Source organism: Odontomachus brunneus, unplaced genomic scaffold, assembly GCF_010583005.1.
Source record: "Odontomachus brunneus isolate Ranch 3 - 2012 unplaced genomic scaffold, Obru_v1 Obru_scaffold_082, whole genome shotgun sequence".
Classification (NCBI taxonomy): Eukaryota; Metazoa; Arthropoda; class Insecta; order Hymenoptera; family Formicidae; genus Odontomachus; species Odontomachus brunneus.
In genome coordinates this window covers 1,077,753-1,105,712 of record NW_022639532.1, presented here as the reverse complement: position 1 = coordinate 1,105,712, position 27,960 = coordinate 1,077,753, and the positions used below count along the sequence as shown (strand labels likewise).

The 27,960-nt window shown below is 38.2% G+C and overlaps 1 protein-coding gene across 12 annotated transcripts; it reads right to left on the bottom strand.

The window, feature by feature from the left end:
• Positions 1–19: 19 nt before the first annotated feature.
• LOC116847752 (max dimerization protein 1-like) lies at positions 20–27,690 on the bottom strand. Of its 12 annotated transcripts, XM_032823087.1 has the most exons (9): positions 27,098–27,567; positions 25,571–25,703; positions 22,941–23,956; positions 21,727–21,820; positions 21,229–21,258; positions 14,890–15,004; positions 14,294–14,600; positions 12,279–12,415; positions 20–11,961 (listed from the first exon to the last, which is right to left on the bottom strand). In XM_032823087.1, exons 3-8 carry the CDS (start codon positions 22,993–22,995, stop codon positions 12,279–12,281), a joined length of 738 nt encoding a protein of 245 aa, XP_032678978.1. In that variant the 5' UTR covers positions 22,996–23,956; positions 25,571–25,703; positions 27,098–27,567; the 3' UTR covers positions 20–11,961. The 12 variants fall into 12 exon arrangements, with proteins under 12 accessions (XP_032678978.1, XP_032678981.1, XP_032678984.1 ...); XM_032823090.1 differs by lacking the exons at positions 25,571–25,703; positions 27,098–27,567 and adding an exon at positions 27,578–27,690; XM_032823093.1 differs by lacking the exons at positions 25,571–25,703; positions 27,098–27,567 and adding an exon at positions 27,594–27,672.
• Positions 27,691–27,960: the final 270 nt, after the last annotated feature.

Genomic DNA, 27,960 nt, shown 5'->3' with positions numbered 1-27,960 from the left:
AGACAACAGGAGGTATCGGTTAAATAATACACAAATCTAACTTTATTCACATTTTTTTGCCGTTTCTTTCCGCTGAATCATCGAGAAAATGATCTTTAGAGAACAGAAACCTCTGCGATACGAATAGCAGTTACAAGTAAATATGTACAATAATATATAATAAGTGGTGGTTGCCCTTCTTTTATTTCTTTAACCGTCGTCTCGCCTTGCTCAGTGGCAGCAATCAACTAATCAGTATTAATCAGTAATAAATCGCAAGGATCGATAAATCCATTCCCATGTGTTGTTTTGATCCAAGCGTCTACACACCACTATCTATCGATAAGTCCTGGCCTAACCGCCGTCACGACAAGACGTGTTCGAACACGTTCGGACCGTGTGATTTTTTGGAACGTCTTGGAATTTTCCAAGACTTTACTCTCGATATAGATCATTAATCGGAAAAATGGCGTTGGGACATAATTCTTAGAGAGGCCTGGAGCCAGATATTGAAGTTAAAGTTGACTCTATCTATCGATCATCGAATATCGCGACAATGTCGACGAATTGACAGAAATACTTCCCCAATCCTTCACAAACGAATCACACCGGCCGAACTTTCGTCATTTCGGAATCATCGCTCGCAATTCGCACAACTGACTGCAATCGCATAGTAAGATGTCAGTAACGTTCATCTCAACATTCCCGTCGGCAATTTTACGCCGACGCCGAAATAGTGATCGCGAGAAGGCGAACATTTAGCAACATCCTTTGTATATTTATATCCTGAATTACTAACCATTGGCTTTTTCCAGACCGATATTTTTATCGAGAAGCCCGAGTGATTAAACCCGAGTGGTTAGTGATTTAGGATTAAAAAAAAGTTTTGTCTTATCTCCTTAACATTATAATTTTCTCCGCGTCTACTTGTAACCATCATGATGTTGCACGTTCGATAATTTTACTTTCTTTCGCTTGATTCAACTCGCTTGATTTGACTTGATTCAATCATCCTTTCGCTTCGCCTCGAAATTCTCACTACATCTCTTCTCACTCGCAAATTTCTCACCGCGTTTAAAATCGCCTGTTTCTACACATGCGCGTTTGTTTAAACCAGCGCTCATAATTGGTTAAACATTGGAAGCAATTTTTTCATATCACGCTTACTGATTTGAATTTCTCCCTAATGTGAATCCACACATATTTATGTATTATTAAGCACAAATGATAAGAGCAGAACAGTAGACGTGATATTCGAGAATCGCTTCGAAAGCGCAGTTTCGAGCGTTGCTTCAAACATTACATTATAATGTTATATTCATTTGTTTATTTTTATCTTTCTCTTTCTTACTTATTTTTTCTTCCTTTTTTTTCCTGACATCTCAATCTTCTTGACTGACATAGGGTGAAGTGCGTTGTATCGAATATTTGAGATTATTTTTTATTTTACGTTTGTTGAATCATCGAAATGAATCGATATGAAATGACTACATGAGCCCGTTGTATGTACAATTGAAGGGATTTTGTTTTACTTGCAAATGTCTACAACTCCTCAATATCTCAATTATCATATGACAAGTTTATTAGACGTAATAACTCTTTTCAGAATTATAGAAATTCTTTATCCGGTAGTCGTTAAGTACGCCTGACAAACTTATACGACAAATGAAATATTGATTCAAGTTCACTTCACCCTATCTCGAACAACCGACGGGGACATACTTTGATACTCGGAACTTAAAATCTCTGAGATGTACAAACACTCGATACAATTAGGGACCCTCTAGTTAGAGTCTGGACATCTTCGACATTTTACTAACTGTTCTACTTACGTAGTTCAATCTGAAATTCCATATTACACCGTAGACCAATCCGGAATACATTATATTCGATCTATAATCCATTAGTGTTTAGATTAATGCTGGAAGTTTTCAGACGATCAAACGATTCGAACAGTTCAATTACACGATTTGCTCAAATCTCTGCCCGAGACCTAATCCAAATTGTAACTACAGGGCCCCTAAATACAATATCACTTGGCGCTGTTAAATTGTAATTGACCCGAGCTAAGAAAAATAATCAACGAGTACACAATTAGTCCAAACCACGGTTACTCCATCATATCTATTCGTCTTTTTTACTTTTCTGTTTTTATTGTTTTCGCTTTTTCGTGTTGCTAGCTTACTTATTAAAATGATTTGACCTTTCAACGCGCGATTACTTATTTTCTTCGTGTTCGCGTCGCATTTATTAACAATAGTTACCCGACGACTTTTGTGCGTAACTGTGAGGTCCTTGGATCCTCGAGGTTTCTGAGACTACCCCAGTTTACATCCTCCAAATCCATAGCCTTGGATTATTAATTTCTTGTATTAGTCTCTGAATCCCTGAGTCCTGAAAATTTCCATTTTCCTATTCTAAATTCACGATTCTTGGATGCTTCGATCTTTGATCCTTTCGAGCTAATATCTAAATCTGCAAATCCTGAGATCTCTCTATCTTTCTACTCTAAATCCCTACTCTTAGATCTTTCCAGGCTAATCCTTAGATTCCTGAGTCCTTAGTCCACCTCATTTTCTTACTTTAAATCTATACTTTTAGATCCTCGCGATTCCTACTCAGATTAGCCTTGAATCCCTGTCGTAAGACTCCTCCATCTTTCAATTTTAACTATCTGTGTAGGATCTTTCCATTCTTGTTTCTTTGAACTAGACTTTTTTCTGGATTCCTGAGTCCTGAAACATTCCTATCTTCCTGGTATAGATTCTAATACAGATCTTGGTATAGCTCTCGGATCTTTGAGGATCCTTTGATTTTTGGATCTTTCTGGATTTTCTCTATACTTGGACCCTTGATTCTTTCAGTTACTATATCACGAAACCTTTGGATCCAAGTTTATCGAACTTTCAGACTGATAGATCCTAAAGTCTCTGGATTCTCTAATCCTCGGTGAAAGAATACTGGGTTCTTGATGAAATCGGAACTTTGCGAATGTAAGGTGAGGAAAGAGTTATGTTTGATTTCTCTTTTCTCTTCTTTTTTCACGAACGTGATAAGTCTCTTCTTACTTCTTTGTCTTTGTGAAATATCCTTTCTCGCAATATATCCTCGAATTCTTCGATCATCAATACCCGAGGACTTCTGGATTCTTGGAGCTGGAAGTTACAGCGCAAAAGTCGACGGGACTTCGCAACGACTTCCAGTATCGAGTCTCTCGCTTAACGAGGACACTCTTCATCATTATTATCACTTCTCTTTCCCTTCGTTTATCATCCTCTATTATTATCAAAATCGTTCTTGTATACTTCCAATTCCTTCTCCTATTTTTCCTGTTTTTATTCGTGTCTCTTATTTCGTGTCTCTTTATTCCTTATTTCTTGGTTTCCTTTTTATATTTAATCATTTTGTGTGTTTCGTTATCTCTTATAATCTTCCGTTCCTTGTTGTATTTTTATTCTCTGTCGTGTCGGTCGAGAATTATCCTCTCGCAATTTTGTTTTTAATATGTCACAATTCGCGGAGAGGATGAGAGACGGCGAAGGAGAGAAGAGGGTGAGAAAGAGTCTCGTATTCTCGTGCAGGATTCGCGTGGTTCAACAACGACCGAGAAAAGGACCGCACTTTTCATCTGAAGGAGTATCACCACGCGAAGTTCGCAATTCTCTCCCTCTCTTACCCTCTCTCTCTCTCCTCTTCCCTCCCTCTCAGAAAAAAATTTTGTCGCGCTTATTTCTTCAGCACACATCTCCCGTTTCCCATCTCCTCTCTTTCTCTCTTTCTTTCTTTCTTAAACAGTCATCATCTAAACAATGAAAGCGACAAAACGCCGAACGATAAAGAAAGAAAGCTCGATTATTTTCCGAATGGTTTTCGAGGTGTCCCTCTTATGTCTGCACAAGATTTTAAAAATTAAGATAACTACTATATATACTACTATATATAGTACAGCAATAAAAAGTTTTTGGATAGCCAGTTAAGAAATCGCGCAAAAATAAATAAAGGTCTGTGAACGCAAACAATAGATTTTTTATATCTATACTAATATACTCATAAGTATTTCCATCAATATACTTATAAGTATTATCCATCAATATTCTTTCGTACTTCTAAAAAATGTAGCGATGAGAGCCTTTAAATGAGGTTTTCATTTTTGCATTAAAGTAGATTTTAATACAACACAAAAGTGCATGTCGACGCATGTCGCATAAATTATCGTATTTGCAAATATAAGTCGAATTTTAACCTGTGCAGTGTAAAAAGAGGGACGATTTCCTCGAAAATAATGTTTCTCATCCAAATTAAATTTAATTCAAGACTGAGAATCAATCGTGAATTTTGACTGGAATTAAATTTATATATTTGTTGCAATTAAATGCAAATTTAATTCGACGTTGGTTTAATCTAAATTAAATTCAAACTCAAATTAAATCCAAGTTTGATTCAAGCTTGGGTCGATCAAAATTAAATTCAAATTCGGTTTCCGCACTTTTCTGAAATTCAAATCAGATTTAATTCGAAATCTTATTGGTCGATATTAATTTCGAATTTAATTCGCGTCGTTCATTAAAATTAGATTAAAATTGAATTAGAAATTGAGTCAATCGAGATTGAATTTAATGTGCACATCTTTATTAATTTCAAATTAAATTCGAATTTGTATTAGTTGAGATTATAAATTCGAACTTAATCGACGAAATTTCATCGAAATCTGCTTCGAATTAATTGAAATTATATTAAAATTCAACTCGCATCCAGCGCCCTAAAAATCGCGTCATCTAAGTTATCTACGACCTTTAAATCCTTATTACGAGTACTGTAGTAGTAGTGTAGTAGTAGTAGTAGTTGTAGTAGTAGCAGCGATAGTAGTAATAGTTATAGTATAATAGTAGTAGTAATAGCAGTAGTGTATTAATAGTAAGTTTTCCTATTTCTTATTCCTTTTTTTTGCTTAAGCATTTTTTTATCTTTTAACTTTTTTTTCTGACTCCTGGTAATCTAATAGACATCTAAAAATAACACCCATTTTTTTGTTTTCATTACTATTTGTATTTATTCTCGGCCTCTCCCTCCTCTGCTTTCCTTCACTTCCAGCAAACGTCACTTAAAGGGCTCTGTATAAGCTTTATTTTGCGCGAGGACTTCCTCGACGTTAACTTTTTCTTTTTTTATATATGTAAAAAAATCGTAAACGAGTGAAAAAATTGGGAGCTGTAAATATTACTGTTGCAAGGATGTTTTATTGGTTTCTTTTCTTTTTGATTGACTGGTTGGTTTTTCAAAACTTCAACTAATGATAAATCTCGGATTCTTGCGTCTTTATTGATAATTTCAGTTTCCTAACATTTAAATAAATATTTAGATCTTTTTATGTTCTAATATTTATTGATCTGAATTTTTTTTAGCATTGCTTTATTACGCGAACTCTTAGATTTTTTTTATATTTGTAACTATTCTCTCTTGATATTAGAAAAGAGACCAGTGCACGAATTGTGTTGCGAAAATTAGGTACCGCGTAAATCGCAGTTTGCCAAAAGTCTCTTGTTAATTTTTTTTTCTTTCTTTAAAACTTTAAGAGACGACGATAAATCTTGATTTCTTATGTTTTTATTTTATTGGTCACTCTCTGATTATTTAGATGCCTCGATATTAAATGAGCATTTAAAGAAACATTACATAATTATAATTTTAATCAATATAACCGGATTTTAATCTAGTGACTAGATTTTTAACGCGTTTTTCGATTTTTATCGTACGTTTTGTCAGCTTTAATACGAAGTTTCGACATAGAACTTCGATATTGTATCATTTTTTTGCTGCGTCGTGATGCTCCGATTCATCTTCTCTGTTTTTTACTGCTTTTCTCGTCCCGTCCTCCTTCTTCCGTCCACTTGTTTCTCCCACTGTCACTCTTTTTCCTTCATTTTAAACAAATTTTTCTTCTTTTTCTGCGTTTTGTTCTTTCGTCTCTTTTATGAATTTCCTACTTTACTGCTCTTTTTTCTTTCTCCTTTCTTTTCCCTTCATTCCAATTTTTCCTTTTCTCTCGGTTCTTATCTTTGATATAATTTTCCGCCTCTTTTTGCCCCTCCCTTTTCTATTATTTTACTTTCCCTCTTCTTTCTTTTCCTCCCCTTTTCTCCTTCACCACCAGTTAACTATTTAATACATCAAATATGTAGCAATTTATTTAGTGAAAAAAAGAACTTATAACAAATTAAATATTCGATTCAAAGTCAGTATCTAGTATCGATGAGTGATACTAGATATTTGTAAGTGATTACGATGCGAATGTTTCCGATTACTTCCCGCAGAGACTAGACGAATTACGAATATTTCAAGTAATAAAAATTACATTGAAACTGCTGAATATGTAATTTCAAGGATAATTTTGAAAATACGATAAATATTCAGCCTAATCTAATCTTTTGCACCACTCTGATATACGTTCTAAAGATTTCACGATCTTGGAGATCATCAAGGTGTTTTCATACTTGGATCAGTAGAGCTACCCAATAAAACTAAATCAATATCAACTTTTCCGTAAATCATGTTAGAATTTGTCTTATCAGCAACTTCAATCGTCGTCATAATTGTTACAGCTTGGAAAGTACAGACATTATTACTTTTCAATCTTTTAATTTAATATATTTTTATCGAATTTTAATGAAACGAAAAATAAAGACGCGTCCATAATTAAACGACAAAATTATTCCCGTTTATAACAATATTTGCATGTATATGTACATACACGTGATATACTCGTAATATTTTACATCTCTGATAAATCGTTTTTCTCACTGAACCCGTATTGTGCATTCCACGAAAACAAATTTTAAATAATATTTCACGAGGTTAATTAACTAATTAGGTTTCTTCGTTAAATCTCCACGCAGAGGTCTCGTTTACTTTTGCTCTTATTATAATCCTTTTCTCTTTTTTTTTTGGTTTTTTGGTAATAGTTTTTTTTCTTGTTGATACCCTCATTCTTGCGCCTTCCTGTCGTTTTTCTCTTTATCGCCTAGTATACGAAGACCAACGACATCACTTCTGTCTCGAGTTTCTTTAGTGTTTTGTTTGGATAATTGGTGACAAGACAAACGACAGCCAACGTTATCTATTTCTTTTCGTTTACTAGTTTTAAACCATCTCAATTGCGATTATATTAACGCAATTATAATAATTATTAAATTTTCTATATTTCGTGCATCCTTCTTTTAAATCTGTATATATATGTATATGTTAAAACAATAAATATTCAATGTTAAATCTTCAATTACAAATTCTAATTAAAAATTTTTGTTTTAATTTAAGAAACGTTTAAATTGTGAAAAATGGAAAATTTTATACAATTATAATTTGTCCAAATTCCCTCTCTCTCTCTCTCTCTCTCTCTCTCTCTCTCTCTCTCTCTCTCTAGTTTAGAATGAATTATGAAACCAAGTTATATTTCAAGAATTATCTCTGGGAAAAATCACGAAATAAGTAATACTTCTACAAATTTCTCTGCACATCCAATTTCCGCACTTGAAAGTTAACAAGATTGTTCTTTTAACACAAAAAGAGGAAGAAAAAAAATCAAAATTCCGATTCTTCATCGAAAGACAGGCGCGGGATCGCATATCACATTAGTCGCCGCCAAACCCCGCCATTTCTAATAATTGTTGTGTTCGCCGCGATAATAGATTCGTGCAACAACCAATATGATTGCGATTTAGCGCTATATATATAGACGATTGTTGATACAACAATCGATATATTTAGTATTAAAACTTGCGCGGCGTGCCTTGCTGAAATTATTTCGCTCGGCTTGGTCACTTTTTTGGCGGGATTTGACTCTACCCTTTGATCTCGAGATCTTTTAGCCAGTCCTCCCCCTTTTTACTTGGTTATCCCTTGACACACCTGTCTCTCTTCCGTTGGCTGTTACTTCGTTCTTTCATCGAAGTGTGTATGCGTGTGCATCCAATATTCGGGGAGGGAATATTTTTTTCGACATGTGTTCGCTCGTTCATTCAGTCACGCCAATTCTGACCCATAATGTAACATCCGTCTTCAGAGATCACCAATTGCATTTAATAGTCAGTCTATCTATTAACGTCTCTTATCCGAATCTGACCTTACGAAAGAAACATCTCGTTTTTTCTTTTCTGCTTTTATCCGTCAGGTCGTGAACTCTTTCAATTTCCGTTCTGGACCACATTCTTTTCATCAATCGTACTTTTTTCAAAATAAAAATCGAGACCAGTATGTATGATTGAGTTCAATTTCGGATAATAAGAGAAAATCATGTTGATATTTACTTTAAAATCGTAAAACTAAACGCAAACTCTCCCGTGTATCGAATAAAAACCGATAGAAATGTTACACACGATCGCAATACCACATTGATTTTTATCTAAAAATTAAAATATATTTGCGCAACTATAATAATACCGGTCTTGATCTTTTCATTCTGCTGGATGCTTTACTCATTCTAGGTCACCCGCGAACAAGAGAATAGTTTAGAGAATAGTCGAAGATAGTTCCCGTAAAAAAACGCGCCACATAAAAAGAGATATAACAAAACATTCCGAGGACTTACGAGGGATTTTCGAAATTTGTACTTTTCGAATGTATATTATCAGGGTGTCCCTTACTTTCGTCTTGTTCAATTTTTTTCGAGTCTTAATTGTTTTCTTCAATTATATATTATTAATTGAATTAAAAATTTCTCCAATATTAATCATTTAATAACTACTTCGGTATTAAATTCGATACTTTTATAATTATTGTTTCTTTTTTAATACAAGTCGCATTAAACAAGTAGTTAAAGTCCTAAATTGCAAAAGGGTTTTCCCCTCTTTAAATTATTATACTTTTAATTAACAGCACACACACAAGATGAGCTGAATTACCACAGCGCGAACGTTATCATATATTTTTATCTTCTTATTCTTTCTGTTTTTTTACTATACAGGTTCGAATTATTTGTTATTCACAAGTTTTTCGACGATCAAAAGTCACTGACGGTTTCTTATGTTTATTAATTTTTGTTTATTATATTTTTTTGTACATTTAGAAATAAGGGTTTTTTGTACGTTTAGAAATAAGGGACACCCTATATACGTATGTACGCGTGCGCGTGTGTCTACATATATGACGTCTATATATATTTATTTATATATATATACACGTCACACTTATATGGTAATATAATTATCAGTTTAATTTTTTGCCTTTTATACTTTGTTTTTTACTTGTTTACTTAATTACAGAATAATAACTTAATATATATGTACGTGTACATATTTTTTCTTAAACGCATGTGCATGTGTGTGTGTGTGTCCGCGTCCGTTTATTTGTCTATTTATGAGTCGACGTATAGTCTGTTAATTAATCGAAGTTAATTATTTATCGAGAAGTTAGTTATTCTCCTTTCATTGTTCTCTCGATACAAGAAAGTCTTTTTCTCTTTCTTCCCATCACTTCCTTCATCATTCTATCTTCTTTCACCTCCTCTATTTAGCATCATTCATATAATATACATGTCGATTTTCCGCAGATTTATATATTTTTTCTCTCGTACCAAAGATAACGACGGCGCGTGATTGATTTGTTTAATGAATTTATTTTAGTTGGAACTTGTTTATTTAAACAAACGTTCAAAACTCGCGCTTTAATTTCGGAAGTCACTTTATACTTTACCGAAATAATGTTTGTAATCTTCTTAAGTAATTTTTTCTTTCGTTCCAAAGATAATTTTATACTATAAAAATAATTTCGTATTTTTTTTTTATAACTACCTCAACATATTACAGTTAATTTCATATAATGCGTATAATTTCTGAATTTCAAATAGAATAAACAATTTTGCTGATAAATTTGCAGAATAATTTTATTATAATTCGTCCGATATATATATATGTATATATAACAAATAATTTTTAATAAATAATTTTGTCGTTCTAAACCCTGTGAATTATATTCAATAATTCCGAATCTTTCGACTAATCTCGTAATATATTTCCAAAGATATAATTCAACTTCTGATAAAACTGGAAATTTTTACATATATTTTTCAGAATTCCCACTTTACAAACTGAGTTTCAACTAATCAGTTTCAAGTAATTTCGTCAATCCCTGAATGTAATCAAATTTTTATTTATTTTCAAAAACATTAGTAGGAGCTATCAAAGCTTCACTAGCACTGACATCATTACTACTACTACTACTACTACTACTAGAAACATTAGACTACATATTTATCGCGGAATTAGTTGAAAGATATATATAGTTTAGAACGACGAAATTTCATGAGTCTGATTAAACAATTAAATTTCTAAAAATAAATTTTTAGCGTTATTAAATAGTGCAAAACACTAAACCGAAAGCGTGCACGTTTAAATTGTCGAGTCTTAAAATGTTTCTATGTCTCGCGTCTCTATATCATGTCTTATTTTACTTGATTTTTTGCGAAAATTGTAGACCAAACTTGTAAAGAAACGAAAAATCTCTCCGCAATTTCTGTTACTTCTTGTAATCTTCATTTTCCAATTAGTTTCTCTCTTTCTCTCTCTCTCTCTCTCTCTCAAAGTTCCACACATCGCTCTTTCTTTCTCACATACATACTCTCTATTTCGCTTACCCCTTTTCTCCCTCCCCTTTCACACGATAAATCTGCTCGCTCTGAAAAATATGTACAATGCTGCTGCGACTCGTCAGCGCTCAATAATTTACACAATCGCTTTCACTATTCTTCATATCCTCCAAATCACTCTTGTTACCTCGTCTTTTCTTCCGCTCCCTTTTAGCCCCTCTCAGACTCTCCCTTTCTTTTCTTCCGCTGTTTCTTATATTTTCACACTTTCTCCTGAAATCTATCCTCCGCAAAGTAGCTGGATTTCTTCTCTATTCTGGATATATCCTTTTCCTTTTATTTCTTATTTTTCTTCCTCTTACTTTCTTTTTCAGCCTCTTTTGGCCCTCTCACTTTCTTTTGGTTTTAATCAATTCTCATTTTTTTTTAATTTCTTCAATCTTCTATATTTTTTCGTAACTTTCTTTATCTGTATTTTTCTGTTATTTCCTTTCCAAAAATTTTCCTTATCCTTTCCTTTCCGTTTTCTCTAGAAGTTCCTCTTCATTTTTATTTTTCTTTTGATTGTATGCCGCATTCCTTTGTTGTTCCGCTCGGAAAATTTGCTCGAATCCTTAAATTCGTTCCTACAATTTCCGAAAAGTCGCTGGCTTTCTTCGGTGCAAGTTCTTCCTCTGCTTTCATATTTTTTCTTCTTCCTTTCAAATTTCCCTTGTTCACTCTACTTTGTCTCCCTCTTGTCCTTCATACTCTCCCTCTTCTTTTTAGGTCCATCTTCTTGCATCTTCCCTTTTTACTTTCAGCTGCTTTTGTAATTATTCTCTTTTTTTTTTTAAATATCCATCACGTAGTCGTGAGCCACATTTTACCGAATTTCATTTAGAAAATGTACTCGAATTCTCGGATTTGTGCTCGTAATTTCCAAAAGTCATTGACTTTTATCAATATCCGTTCTCTTGAGTATCATGATATCGCCCTATTCTCTTTTTTTTCTTTATCTTCTTTTATTATCCCAATATTCTAGTTTAGTCACCAGAGAAATTTTTGAAAATTACTGATAATGTTTTATTTCATCAAATTCTCTGGATTCTCTACTATTTACTCTGATTCCTTATCGAACGGTTTTGCAAAATCACGAACACAAGCTAGCGAGTCCTCAAGAACGTCTTCTTCAACGTTGCAAGCAATTTTAGGACAAAGTTGAATGAATCTCTGTGTGTGTATGCGTGCGTACGCGCGCTTGAGAGTGTGTTGTATGTATGTGGGTGTGTATATATATATGTGTATATGTGTGTGTATGAATCGATATCTTGCGTGCCGTCGATCTTCGTACACGATGGATCTTCTTCCTTTTGTTTACTCTCTTTTCCTCAATTTCTTCCGTCACCACCGCGCCGCCTCTATGTCTGCAAACAACATGGAGGAAGCAACATGAGCACTTATTTGTCTAACATCTACCATCCCTCTTTTGCTTTTGTAATGTCTCCTTTTTTTATTTTTTACTCTTTTTTTTATTTACGTCTTACCCTTATAATTACACTCCACATTTAGAATGCAATGTTTGATTTATCATCTTTTATCTAGAACAGCTATTATCGAGAAAAATGAGTGACATATGGTGAAGAGTTTTTCAATATAGAAATAACATTATTATTCTTCTCAATATATTCTACATTATTTGTAAAATAGTATATCTATAACTTGAAGATGATTAAATGCATACCTAAAGATTGTCCATCATCTCGGAAAGGGTCAACCTGGAAGTGGACATCGCGACACCGCTGTCGCTACTACTCTGTACGCTACTGTGATCGTCGGTGTCTGATTGGTTGCTCGTGTAACCAATCACATCCACTTCATCTACAAAAAAATACAAGCTTTTGTTTTATTTTTCGCATATTGAGAGCGCCGACATAAAAACTCGAAGAAAAATAATGTCTTGCTTATTGACAACCCCTGAGTAAATGCAATTAAACACAAAATATTTCCATACAACTGGTTTAAGAGAAAATAATAAAAAAAAAAAAAAACAATTCTAATAAAAAATAGAAACGACAAAAACGGTACTATTGTCACTGCTATGACGTCATCCTGTCAGACACCGGAAGAATGATGTAGGAGTAAGAAATTGGGATTAGCAAGCGAAAAACACACGCGACGACAAAAAATTGCGCAAAATCTAATCCCAGGTCCGAGCAATTCAGATGTGATTACATGCGGAGTAACATATTTACAGAGATAACAGATAGGATGGCGTCTATTTCGTAGAAAAAAAAAGAAAAAATAATACGAAAAAAATGCGAACGAATATCTGTCGAAATAAAAAAAAATTCAACAGGAAGAATGGCATCGTCTCTAAAAGAGAGCGAGAGAGAGAAAGAGAGCGAGAAAGAGAGAGAGGGGGAGGAGGAAATCTATGTAACAAAACAAAGAAAGAAAAACAAATATAGAGACCATGTACACAGTAGCCACAATGCCCGCTGGTAACCACAGCACCGAAGAAGACGAAGGGGGTGTCGACCACACTTGCGAGCCACCCTTCCTCTTCCTCCGCGCCTCTCTGGGCTGAGGGTATTTTTCCATAATCAATAACATGCCTCTATTCTCGTCACACTGAGCGAACCGGATCTGCCCTCGTCACCACCACCTTTCCCTTCCTCCCGCCATCCTCCTTCCACCCTGCGTCACCGACATCGCTAACCTGTCCAGGTAACAGTGGCGTTCAAAACGGGGAAGGAGGGCAGAGGAAAAGTCTCAAAGTTTCTTCAGAAAAAATTCTATAATTTTGATTTAATCTTCATCATCGCGTGAATATGGAGGTCAAAAACATGGTTCAACGTTTCCCCTTTTATGAAAAGGATGTTTAGGGTAGAATAAGCTGCACGTTTGTTTCCCTCCCTCTCTATTAACCATTTCTCGTTATCACATGACAACGAATAACATAGTACGAGCTTGTTGCATGCTGCATATTTATCAGAAACATACGAAAGAAAAAAGATGGTGTGATGGCGACGCGAGTGACGATAGATAACAATAATATTTATCCCGATCGTGATAATTAACTTTTCGGACTTAAGTCTTTTAAAGGGATACGCGTGACAATTCAACCAAACCAAACCTAACCTTACTTGGGATTATGTTAGATTGGCCAAGTTCCAGACAAATTTTGACGAATAAACCAAAAACAATCAACGACCTTGCTACGAACGCTAAAGCGTTAAATTGCTAAATCGTCAACTTCCGATTTAGCTGGACGGACGGACAGATTGTTCGACCAATTTGCGCAAGCCATCGGTTCCGATTGAGTTTCAATTATGTGTTCCAACATAAAAGTAGTTACAATAAGTCCGTAATGCACGAAATATAGTCACTCAGGTCGGTCAGTCAGTACTTATCCGGTCACGTGACGTACGTGAGAAATATCGCGTGCAGCTAGCCTCGTCGGCGCGAAGCTTACTGAGAAAAACTTTCGAAAGACTTTTACCCGCCGAAGAACCCTGTGGGGTCAATATTTTCCCGCTCGCCAGTCTCCGCGACTTACCGATAACACTTGCGAGTCCGTACAAACGTGCGAATATTGACAAACAGTTTTATCACCCTTTCTCACTCTCATACCTCTTACCGCTTGAAAACTTGGAGACACACGCATGACAATAGAAACGGAAGATGATAACGGAATATGGAAACCGAGGATCGTAGAGATCAATTCAACAGCTAATGACATCTCGAGACACTCACCGGATTCCGAGACGGAAGGACTGCCCGCGGATCTGTCCGAGTTTCTGGAGCTGCCGGTAGAACTGACGGACGCCGTGCCTAGGGAGCATTCGGAGATGCTGCGCCGCTTGGACAGTAACGCCGCGGAGGCGGCGGCGGTGGAGCCGGTCGGCGCGCTCGGGTTTAACCCGTGGAGGCCGTGGAGCACGTGAAGGCCGTGGAGGCCGGTCTGGCTCGTCAGCTGCTCGAGCCGTCGCCTTAGGAACCTGTGTTCGCGCGACAGCTGCTCCTTGTGTATAGCGTGCTTGCGCTCACGGTCCTCCAGGTTCTTCAAACCAACCAAGTTCACTCGTGAGTAAGAGTTGTAGGATTAACTCTTACATAGCGTGTTTGGCAGTATTTTCCCGGGCACACTATATCATTTGTTTCTGGTCAATCTCTTAATTTTTGCGCATATATATATAAAAAAAAAAAAAGAAAGAAATTACGTCGCCAAGTCATCGCCAAGGCACACCTTGAGAGTAATCATCAGAGCAGCAATAACCTACTTTTATGTTACATTGACATCTTTTCGTGCTTTCAATTTTTTTATAAATTGATTCGGTTAGTTCGTTTACCTTGATAAAACGCTTAGCCTTAGTTAAAAGGCCCAACGTGGTGTGCCTCGAGGTTTCAGGCCCAAGCGGCACCAGCAGCTTCAGCTTTTCAAGACAAGTCCTAAGATGGGCTCTCCTGTAACAGTACAAGAGAACACTGTCGTTACTGTGTAGTTTCTTCGGTCAACTTTGTTGGATTTATGATTCCTTAAGATCTGGAAAAAATTTTATTTTTCAGAAGTAACCACATAAATAATAATTCCTGAAACAACTTTTTCGTTTTGCGTATTTTAAACGCACTTAACTTCATTTCACTTAACCCTAACCGCCCATCATGTGTACTACGCTTTTTTTTCTAGAGTAATACTGTTAGTTACTCGTTAGAGCACGTCCGACCGTTAGGTGGGCTCCGATAATTGCGTGTAACGTGTCTATAGATCGTTCCAGGCCGAATGTAACATTCGTCGTAGTCTAAAAAGCACAACGATGAGTAGTTTTCCACCCTTTCACCCCTTCCTCTTTTTCTCCTTGCTTAATTTTAAAAAAGTTCTCATTGCGAATATACACAATAATCCACGTAAAATGTTTTCAATAAATTTCTTCAAAACTATAAAAAATATCAGTACTATTTTTTTTGTTTCCACAAAAGCATAGTTCTCTTAGTAAAGGATATTTCTCGTTGTGTTTTCCCTTGACTATGTTAACAATGGGGATGCAATTTTTTTCAAATAAACTTTTTAAAAGTGCTATCTAAATCTGCAAAAATTTATATGCCATTCTATTCGTCCGGCACACAACGAGAGAACCGCTTCGGTTCACTTTCACCTGCGCGCACTCGGGTTCGATGCACTCTGCGACGACGCAATTGCAACGGCACGGTGTACACATCATAGAGTGCGCTCAGTAGCGTAGAACTTAAATAAAGAAATAGTATCTTACCTTTATGGAGTCAGCATTGCCCTTTTTAAATCGTGTATTAATCGCACAACTTCAGTATGAAAGTAACAAATCTTTAAAGAAATAATAAGTCAAATAGAAGTCAAGGAAATTGGCCGTTACAGTATTGGCTAATGCAACCATTACAGGCAATAATCTCTGATTATGATTAGTGAAGTTTGATAGGAAAGTTTCTGAAGGATTGTTACACAAGGACACGTCAATATGTTTCTCTCCAATTTCCTAGGAATTTCTTACGGAAGGTAAGACATACTTTTTCTCTAAGGTTTAGCTCTCCCAAAGCGAATCTGCGGACAAAGCGTGATCCCAGCGTTCTTGCTGGCTTCGCAAGACCCGCTTGATCGTTAAGGAAGAGAGCGAAAGATGTGGAAGACGGGGTGAGGAAGAGGAGAGAAGAAGGAATCCCCAAAGAGCACCTCGACTAAATCCCGCGATTCTTGGCCCATAGAATTAGGTGGAGGTCCTTCAGCGTGGTGAAAATGGGGTTTCCTGGACCTGAAGGTTCAATCCCTTTCAGCGACTAGGATATCTCCGAGGACTTCCCATGTCATCTCCCTTGCGGTAAGAAGGTAGAGTAGGTGGAGGAGTAGGATGATATGGCGGGAAGGAGGTCTTATCCAATAGCTGATCCCAAATGTCCCTAACGAGCACAATAGGTCAGGTATTGCGCAAGCTTTCGCTGACTCGACTCGTATCATCCGCTCTCCGAGCGATTCAAATCGCCCGCCTGCAGAATCACGTGATTAGATCATGGCCTCGGATAAAACACCGTTTCACTTTGGACCGGCCATTGATTGGGGATTTCATCTTTATTCCACGTTTAATGTTGGATACTCGAGAGATGTATTTGCAAATAATGATATTCTACACACATACACACACACGCGCATACACGCACACGCACACACACAGGTAAATGTACGTTTTGTACATTCTAATATACTTGGAGGTACATGTATTTTATAAGAAATATTATAATTTCTGCTGCAAGAAATTCTCTTCTAAAAACCAGTATATTCCGAGATATTAATCTGTCACGCTTGAAAGGCGTCATTTTGTATATAGGTATACAACGCGTGAATGTTCTCGTTCGATTTCCCTTCATCGCGCCCTCACTTCCGGATGGAAATGGAAGCGAGGTCGATCGAATTAGCTTCCGGCGTAGTATCAGTCTCAGGAACAAGTCTGAAATCAGCTCGAATATGACCTCCACCTTGAAATCACAGTCAGACACGACGACTCGCTTATCAAATTCACGCCTGATCGATAAGCGTTGGTGTATTGTGATAATTGCGCTAAGGTATTTCACTGAGTAGTGGAAACGGTATCTTGTTTGTCATTTTCTGTTTATCGAAAATCCGATCGAGATAAGGAAACCTCGTTTACATGCTATAAATTATCTTGCGAAAAATTTAACGATTGTGGAAGATAAAAATGACCCTTTATATGTAGATTGCTTCCTTAATTCTTGATATTTATCTTGTGTTTATATGTAGATTGCTTCCTTAATTCTTGTTATTTATCTTGTGTTAATATTATGTTAATCGATGTTTGGTTTCTCCATTCTCGTTAAAAAAATTGGTCTGGACACATACTTTGCATATAATCGTGCTCGTAGGTACTCATTGAAAGTATCTGAGAAAATAGCGGGAAGAGGATTTGATGGAGTCTCTCTAATTGAAAGTTGTTAACGCATAATTAACGCAATGTTGTCATCCACCAATTTCGCTAGTGGCCTCTTCCCTATGCTCCCCTCTTCCTTCATTTCTCTTCGTCCTCTCCCTTTGTTCGACCACGAAACGATTTTCAATCACCGACCAAACAATTCATATAGCTCCGGTTTCCCGAAAATTACGGAAAACCAGTCGGTGTGTAAATACTCTTGTCTCAATCTTCATTGCATCGTCGTCTCTCCTCTTCTTCTCTCTCTTCACCGCTACTTCCGTCGTCCGAATCGAGTCCAACAGCTACGCACTTTATCGCGTTGCGTTACCGAACAATAATCGTCTCACTCTTGCAAGTCTCGATCACGTTTGTGCAACGCTTGTCATCCAAAAAACAAGATTGTATTTACATATGGAGTGAGGCAGGAACACGCGCACCCTTGATGCACACGATAATCTCACATGACGCGGCAGCTCTCCGGTTTCATCATGGCGGAAAGCGATCTCCTTAATCTTCGCGCATCGAGGATAGGCGTCGAATCTGTGTGGTCAGAGTGGAAAGGAAAATCGGTAATTAAAATCGTGTGCACACACTTCCAGTTTACGGTTCGCGGATCGGTTTCCAGCCGGTCTTGAGATGCGATACTATATATGCAAGTTACGTATCGCGATATAGAAACCGCTAAGCGAATATCTTCAGTGAAGGTGCCAGCTGAGCTTCGAAATATAATTCAAAAACGAAAGATCACGAAAACGGCTTGATTGATGTAATTGTTTACTGGGTTGCTGGTGTAACTAAGGTATAGGAAAATCAGTGAGGGTGGAAGTTCTCGCGTGTTTTCTACGCACAAACGGCGTGGGCATTAGGGTCCCTACAAGCCCTTCGCTTGTCTCTACGTCTCTCCGCAGCTCACCATCGCCACTTTGAAGCTCGTTCACCTTGAGTTCTCTTTTAGACAGTGCCTCTCATTCTCGTCTTTTCACTCATCCTCGCTATACAATTCGTATAGCATGCACTGCAACTTCAATTGCATACAACTGTCACTGTTTTTCGAACTTAAATTCTTTGGAATTGAGAAGTTGAGTTCTTTATTGACCGAGACTCGGACGAAGTTCGGTAATATCGCTCGGTGTGATACGTTGTGTTTACTAGCAAGTAAACTAGTAATAAGAAGATAAGCATTAGGTGCTGAATGCACAAATACTTCAACCTGTGCACGAAATGCATTTTAAAGAAATATTTTCATGAAAATCGCATCCTCCATAGATAATACATCTGAATGATTGAGAACCAAGTCGTGTTTTATTGCCATTCTTTTATTTTTCGTGAAATTAAACTTCAACAAGCTTCATGTATGCTCAATACGTTGGCAAGAGTCATAATTCGCTTTAACGCAACACGTAACACTCGATTATCATATGAGCGTTTTCTTGTTTTTCAATGCTGAATCTACTCCGAGTTATGGATATTATAACGCGATGTCGGAAGCTTTGAACATCCGTCAGTCTCCCCAAACGTTAAAGGATCGAAAGAGGTGCGCGCAGGGTATACACAGTCGAGTCGTCCTTGACCCCAAAGCCGGCCTGCATCCCGCCCCGTGTATCCCTCGCGGAGGATATACTCTGTTGTATGCGTCTGCGCGTACATCCATTCCGATCGTTCACAGATCAATTTACCTATAGGAGACTACTTTGGTACCTCGTTTTTCATCAATTTTAATAGCATAATGTATGTATAGGGTATAATATTTCTTGTATAGAAGATAGTTTCAGAGATGTTAGCTACTAAAATATTAATTAATTGGCGACACAAAAATAATCTTAACCGCGCCTAATGTCTCCATAACTTTCAATCTGCAACGACCGCAAAGGATAAGCTACAGACAACGTCGGATAAGATCCGAGTCAAAATTATGGAAAGCCGACTGAGAGAGAGGACTGACGGAGAGCCAAACCGGAAGTTGGCTATCTCGCGGCGGAGGTGGCACAAAGGATGGCGCTTAAAAATTCAATGCATTTCAAATGGGCCAGGAATCCACTCTAGGCGTCGCTCGCAGCGTCATTCTCGCACTGCTGTGGCTATTTGTCAAGCTTTCGTTTTTCGTCCAGACGGCCCGGTCTCTTCTCTCTCGCTTGGGAAAAATCTGATATTTTGCATAATGGTCCAAGTCCGAATAACGCGCTGATGAGCGATTGTTTATCGTTTCTGTTCGCCAATCGGTCTGATAACGCCGACAGATAAGAAGATCTCATTCTTCTTGTAATCTCCAGTGGATTTCGCTTCAAAGAACTTTAGGTTCATCTATTAAAGCATATGTTCCAATTAATGTCGATGTATTAAGAAGCTACCAAAGAAACGTATCGAGCTTCTATTCGGGGAAAATCAGTTTGAGCAATCGCGAAGATGTAGTTCTTTTGGTCAATAAAAGTTTTTGCATAAAAATAGGATGATCAATTACGACGTTGTAACGTTACTTTGGGATATCATTCGTTGCACTGGGCTTGCATAAAAGAAAGAAGTTGCGAAAAAAGAAGCATCAAATAATTGTAACACAATCTTAACCTCAATCTGTGTTGTCATGAAATTAATGGATCTAATACAAGTCGGCCGCGCAAAGGATTCGTCGCGGATTTATTTCCACAGCACGACGTGCTAAATTTAGGACAGAGTGTCATTGGCCTCCACGCTTTTCGTCGCACGTGCTGCATACTTATGCATACTTGCATCGGCACACTTTCACACTCGCCGCCATTGGCATAGACATTGGCGTAAAGTATATGATTCAATAAAGTTTCTTTTAATTTCTTTTCTTTTTATATTGGAATAATAAAGATTACTGATTTGAACTCAGAGGCCATTTGGTACGTAACCGTGACATGACCTAACATATTACCCTCTCAACTATCGAACTATCAAACAAAAGCAAAACTTTTACAAAACGAATTGAATTCAGTTGACAATGCTTGTTTTAATGAAAATAAATGCAACATATGTGTTTAAGAAAAGAGGAAGGTGAGAACTTGTGCTAGCTAGCAGTGCATAATAAAAAAAAAGAAGAGAACGGGGATTGTTTTAGAGAAAAAGGGAAAGCGAAAGACGGTCGCAGGCGGGCTATCGATTTTTTTACACCCAAGCAGCCTGAGTGCGAATGGAGGGGGTGGGGGGATAAGTTAGGGGAAGTGTATGCAGGGGAATAGAAAAGTTGGGAGGGGGAGGAAATTTTACACAAGGGGTGGCGTGACACGTAACGGCCAATGTAAAAGCGCGTTCTCGGTTACACTTCGTATTTCGTTACATAATATAGTAACGTACATTAATATTATCAATCCTGCAACAGCCTTTTTTATCTTCAAATGATAATATTAGAAATGTCATACTCCGTCTTGTCATTATCTTCTTCCTTTTATCTCTGTCCGTAAATAAATACTTTGTTTTCTTTAGACCATCCTTTTCATCCTTCATCTCCAAGAAAATTTAAATTTAATGGATCATGATATCTATTCAGCCATATTTGTATGTATCAACATGAAAGAGGGCCCAATTCAGGAATTGAAACGCTTATTAATTGTATCATAAGCGCACTTCACGCTTCATTTGACTTCTCCACTTATTTCTCTCACACAATAATTATCCCTTTACTACATTTTATCTCAATGGTCATACGATATGACGAAAGAGAAACAAAGAAGAAGAAATTATCACTTATGCCTCATACCATTATCTACAAAACACACTTACCTATTTTTCTCCAGTTCATTATGAGTTGTTCTGAAAGTAAAAAAAAATGCTCGTTAAAATCTTCGAGCAGCAGCAAACGCTCGATACGAATACAAGTCGAACGACAGTAACAACGGCTGCCAAATTATAGACAGTATTCTAACTCAGGCATTCGCTAGTTCAAAAACAGTGAGTAGCAGTGCCGTAGACACTGATCTATTGTCAGAAGCCAAATGGAATACCAACTGTGTGATATTGTCGTGACAATGTTTTATAGCATAGTCCAGCTGTGCACGAACGACAGCCTACAGTCTACGGTCCTGCTAATGCCTGGATGAAAAAGCCGGTCGCAAGGCGCGCGATTTCAAAATCCCGACGATGTAATAGTTCAAGAAGACTCGAAAACACGTAAAATAAAGATAGCCGTATATACTACTAGAAGTCTTTCGTGATTTTAAAATAAAATAAAAAATAAACGATTTTTAAATAAACATTAAAATTTTTAAAATAAATGTTAACCTGCTGCCTTGGGACTTCTTCGTCTTTGGCCTCTTTGTAATAGTCCGCATATCATCGGGTATCGGCAATGTTGAAGCGTAGCCATGTTCAGCTTCTGCAACGCATAATGCGTTAGATTGGTGAGGTTATATTCAGCCATCTCTACGTACTGTAACGCGGGAGATTCAAAAAATTAAAAGTGAAAAACGTTTTTACTGTTATATCGCTTCACATATGCGTTCAAAAAACATTTCAAGATTAATAATTAAAATCCACAAGAGATTATCTATAATTCTTAAAGAAAATCTTTAAAAATTCGATCACGTTTCGATAAAAACATGACCCCCTCAAATGGTCTCTAAGGCCGCTGCAAATTGTTGAATCGAGAAAATAAAACGTGACTTAATATCGGCGCGTCCGTCGCTCGTTCACTGTAACGAGCTTAACAAGCTGCGAGTGCGAAGCTCACGTCGCTGTTCTTTCTCGTCGCACAATGCTCTTCGCGTAAAATTTAATCGGCACTTTGTTTTGTCAAATTTTATATTAATGCCTAGTTGCCTCTCTGTATCAATTCTCTCTAACAAGGATTTTTCTTTAATAATAACGTAATGAGTAGCTAAATGTATGGATATATATTAGTTATATGTATGAGAAGTTAAAAAGACCTTATAAATATTAATCAAGTTTGTCCACGATATCTGAAAAAGAACTGCCGAAGAGCCAACAGAGAAACAAAAAATCATATTTTACCAATATGCATACAGAAAAAGTTGACATTATTCAAACTTAAAACAGTTTGTTTTCCAACTTGAGTTCACATCTCATATATTTCCAACTGTGGCAATTCATATGCCATGTTTGTCTTATTTACCAAACCAAACCTAACCTAACATACTATTACTGAACATAATCTAATCTAACCTAATAAAATGTAATTTAATCTAACCTAATCTGATTTCATTTTTATTCTAATATATAGGTATTGAAAATCATAAGTATCGTGTTTATTACTTAAGTAAATAAATAAAATTATCTCATGGTTGGAGAACAGCGTAACACGTAGTTGCACTAGTCCATTTACGTTTTGCACTACTGAAAAAACTTATTTTATAACGTCACGCGTATTTTAATGACACGTGCACATATTATGTATTACCAGGTACTCGTGTATACGTAATGTTTTCGTTAGATGATTTGACAGTAATCGATAGGGACAAGAAGAAGTCAGCACTCACCTCTTTCCCTTCGTTCAATGTACTCGGCAGCCTGCAGTAGGGCAGCAATGCTCATATTTCCTCGGTTTGGCGTATTCCTGGCAACTTCCGTTTATGCTCACTCCTCTTCCCGCGCGTTCCGCGCCACGCGCGACGTAACACGCGCACGCACGCAGCAGCACACGCACACACACTCACAAAGGACAACAGACACACGCGAAGGAAGAGAGTGGGGAAAGCGGTCGCGTTCGAGATACGTAGCAGCGTGATCGTCGTGTCTCTCTTCGCGGCCGCCGCGCCGCCTCGGGCGACTTCGCCGCGCTTCGGTTATCTTCGGTCTGCGTAATCGTACTCACGCACCGACGCGCACCAAGCTTGCACGAGTAACGATAACCACGCGCACCGAGTGAGCGTGCGTGCACCAATCCTTTGCGGACGATGACGGCGACAGCGACGGCGATGGCGGCTGCGGCGGCGGCGGGTGACGAAGACAATGAATAAACTAAGATACGTAAAATGCGCTCCGCATTTATATCTTCTTCACTTCGCTCCTACACGATCTTCGGAGAGCTTTCGGCCTGCACTCGTGCGAATGAGAATCCACGACGATTCAGATTTAATGAGGAGTCCCCTTCTTCGTGATCAGCTGTCGCCAATAATTTTTACGCGGATTAATAAATTCGTTGCCGATGAATTCCACTTGATAATTTTGCTTTCCGATGATGCTTGTCTCTCTGTTCGAGGTGTTAGTATATGTCCACTGAATTATTAATTCCGCGAAATTATTGATAAATCCAATCGCCAAACGTCTTTTCCATTCGAATCTTTCTCGCCCGAGTGTGTTCCTTTAGCGTCCACTGTCTTTTTGAACACGTGAAGACGTGATGCGTTCCAGCACGCAGTCGCGATGAACCAACTGCTCCTATCCTTCGCCCTCTATTTGTTCCACCTTCTACCACGGCACTTGTGGTACACTCCTCTCTAGCTGCTTCCTGCTGCTCCTTCCTCACCCGCGCATCACCACATTCACCGCAAGACTAAATCACAAGAAGAGACCGATTACCATCATCGGTTACCGGTCGCTCGGCACTCTCGCGAATTCGCGCAGCGTAATCGGTGACAACAACACAACAACCGTCACGGTACCACTGATACGAAAGTGCCGCGCGACTAACTGCGCTTCTTCAAGCACTGTCGAGAAAAGCCGCTCACGAACAGCACCGAGAGAAGCCGATCGCGAGAAGAGACGAGAAAAAACCGATCGCGAGCACCGTTCTTCAGACTAGTCGGCGAGAGTGCACTGGAGGGACAATGGATTGAAGTGAAGCCACATGCATATAGTCGCATTCATCCTCGCTACTTTGACATTGTATCGTATATGATAAATATAATTTTTGGAAATTGGTAAAACTACATCTTGTAGGAAGTAAAAAAAAAAGGTCTCTACTTTGACGTGTATCGCCAAGGTCATGACGTTTGAATAACGTTTGAAAGGTCAAAATCGTCGTTTATTGTTGAAAAAATTATAATTAATTATTTAATCGTTCTGATAGTTTCCTATTTTCTTCAATGATATTAATCATTCCGTCAACCTTTTTATTTCTTTTGAAGTATTTTGATATATCAATATTATTCAGAGTTATCTCTTGTAGATAGTTTCAAACAAAAAAAATTAAGGGGATTCTGAATTCGATAACAAACTTGAAAAATATCGATAACGTAGATCTTTCCTTTCTCTCCTCTTGTATGACTATCTTTTGTGTGTTATTATCCTCTTTGTATTTTTTGTACAGAACTTACGTAAATATGTATTGTTTTATCATATTCAGCGGGAAACCCAACTACGTATGTGTAGAAATCTTTCTGTAAACTTTGCGAATATTTCAAGCTTCTGAATTTAGATGCGAAGATACAGCAATGTTCTTCAAAATTTTTCTGTTTGGAGCATCCATACTTTCAGTATGTACAAGCTGCGAAACTTTTGGATAAGGTAAATATCACGCTAATTGACAGAGCTTGAAATTTTATATTTAAAATTTTTTAAAAGATAACGTGATTGTGTGTGTGTTAATAACGATTGTCTCTGCGTTATCGATATTGTTCGGGTTCATCATCGACTTTCCAGTATCCTCTTAATGCAATATTAGCGATTTGATAAAACATTTATTACTGGAGATCCTAAAGCACAAAAATCATAAAGTAATTGTATAGACGATAAACGTCATAAATCATAAGTAATTATCAGGACTGCAAGATCATCATTGTTGATTATCGTCGACGTACAAAGTTCCTTTCCAAAATGTCAATAATCCCCTTGGTGGTTTCATATTTTGTGCGTACTCGAAAGAGGGAAGAGATCCGACCACTTTCTCGATACATTTCGGAACGCACCTGATACACAATAGAACGATTTATCTTGTTAGGATTTCTCAAAAACAGTGGTAGAACTATGTAAAAAATAGACGAAGAAATGGAAAAAAATTTCCTGTCTATACAATCACGTGCAACGATTCGTCGAGTTGTCACACGTGATTGTATAGACAAGAAACTTCTTTTTATTTCTGTGCTATTATTTTAACGTAGTCCCATCACAGGTTCTCCTATCGGATATCGGTTGTGTCCCGAAATGCATCGAAAAAACATGTTCAAACCTTTTTGTTTTCAAGCGTACGTCATGGGTAAATAACAATTATGCAATTTTTATGCTTCGGTAAAATACAGTCTGTGCTTTTCACTAGTGTTTTCTGATGATTCGATGCCTCTCCTTCCCTCTCTTTTTCCTTCCTACCCAAATGTCGAAAGTTTACACTACGTACGAATGTCTTTCTTCCTTTCTTGAAAAATGCAATTGCAAATAGTGAACGTTAAAATATTTATGATGCTTGGTGTATTCTGTATGACCATGGTGCACCGACATTGCGCTTCTCAGTGCCGATGATGCGTATACACATCTCATACATATCCACACACACATACGCACGCCGTGCGAAACATCGTACGAAGAGAGAGAAAGAAAAAGAGAGAGAGAGAGAGAGAAAGAGAGAGTAGGAGAGAGACAGAGTGAGAGAGAATACGCCTACGCGCGGTCGCGTAATGGGAGGAAAATAAACAGCGAGAGCAAAACGGAAACAGAAACAGCCCGAGGAAAAAGATAGATAGAAAGAGAAAGATAGACCGATAGATGGATAAATATAGAGAGGGCGATTGAGCGAGCGAGCGAATGAGCAAAAGCAAGAGATCTATTATATGCTTGGAAATGAAATTTCTTAAGCACACGGACAAAAGTTTATTTCTGTTATCGATTGATGACTATCTTTCACGTTACAACCAGAAGAATGTACAAGTTACCTTGAATTCACTTTTCAATGACCTTTAACGATTCCTCAATATTTCTTATATACGGAATAACGTGGAAAAAATCAATCTGCTTAAAAGAATTAATTTTTACTTGCGTCAAAAATTTTTTTTCAGTACCTTTATTCAGTACTATTGGGAACAATTGGGTCAAGTTTCACGAAAATCGGAGAACGGATTTTTTCAGAACCGCATCTGAGAGATGCCTGTAGTAAACAGTAGAATGTCACACCCGACATTTCACAGCTACAGGTCGCTTTGTCTCTCAGATTGGTATTGGATTGTGTCCCTTTCTCCATTGACAATACAAACACGTACCAAACAAGATGTTATGGGTTTCCTAATTTGATCACGCGCGTCAGTCTCGCGCACGTCATGTAACATCCGATGCCATTGTTCAATAGGTAATATTAAACATGAGAAATATTTTCTCCTTGACGTGTAACGCGCGTAAGAGTGCAGGACTTTTTCCACTCTAGACTTTTCGAAGAGGGGGGAGGGCTCGCTGTCATGCGAGTCGAGACTGATCGTTACAGGACGCAACGCGCGCCAGCTGATAACTCACAAACGAAGGTAGACAGGCAGGCAGACGACCTGGCCGCCTTCTCTCGCGCAACAGAAGTAGCAGTTTTTACCCGAACGTCCACTAGAATGCGCCAGCTGAGGTCCCTTCGTTTCCTCGTCGCGTACAGGGCATCCCGTACATACGTGTGTGCGTATATGTTCTTTCTACGTCGGCGCACGCACGCACAATACACACACATACACGCGTACACATCCACAAATTCACACCCCTCAATGTGTATTAATGTTTGCGTACATACGTATGAGCCTAACGTCCACCCGATGACATTTGGCACGATCCGCGACAAAGAAGTGTGTATTTACGCGAGAAGATAGGCGCAATCGAGAACGGTCATGGAGAAAGACAGAGATAGGTAGATAAACGTACAGATAGATAACTACGTAGATAAGAGAGTAAGAGAGAGAGAAAGAGAGAGAAAGAGAGAGAGAAACCGACACGACGGTGCCTGTGCACTGTTGTGGACGATCAGCACTGCCCAGCACTACTAGCAATCGTAGATAGGTTTCCCACAGGGGCGGAGGGGCACACGGCGGCGACAGCGGCGGTGGTGGTGGTGGTGGCGGGGAGGGAGGCTAATCGGACGAGCGAATAATGCCGAACGCGAGCGGCAGGATGAGGTTGACGATGACGACGACGAAAGACGCGACTCAGGCAACAACGCGACGGCAACGGTGATTCGAACGAACGAACGAACGGACGAACGAACAAACGTACGTACGAACGAATGAACGTACGAACGAACGAACAAACGAGCGAGTAAATGAGCGAGCGAGCGAGCGACTGCCTAGCACCTCCGCGCTTCGCGAGCACTCGCACGCATTTATCGATGTCAAACGCTCACCACGGCGGCAGCAGCGCTCTCTTTAAGCGCCGCGTGCTTACGGCCGTGCGGATTGGTCGAAAGCGGCGGCGAGCGCATCGCCTCGGCCAATCCGCGTGACCGTCACAATCGTTGTCGTAGCCATCGCGTGCCGCCACCAACACCCGCCGGCTGTCACGTGAATCTCATGCCCGAAAACAAAACAAACAGCTGGCCACCCAGCGTCGCCGCTGTCGTCGCCGTCGTCGTTGTCGTCGTCATTTTCCGGTGTGCCGAATAGT

Bases quoted from the DNA above. Each gene is read 5' to 3' on its own strand.
- LOC116847752 (XM_032823090.1), bottom strand. From the start codon at position 22,995: ATGAGCATTGCTGCCCTACTGCAGGCTGCCGAGTACATTGAACGAAGG. The intron at 15,005-21,228 runs GTAAGTGTGTTT...GTACTGTTACAG, and splicing joins AATGAACTGGAGAAAAATAG to GAGAGCCCATCTTAGGACTT. The intron at 12,416-14,293 runs GTGAGTGTCTCG...ATTTTTTTGTAG, and splicing joins TCCTTCCGTCTCGGAATCCG to ATGAAGTGGATGTGATTGGT.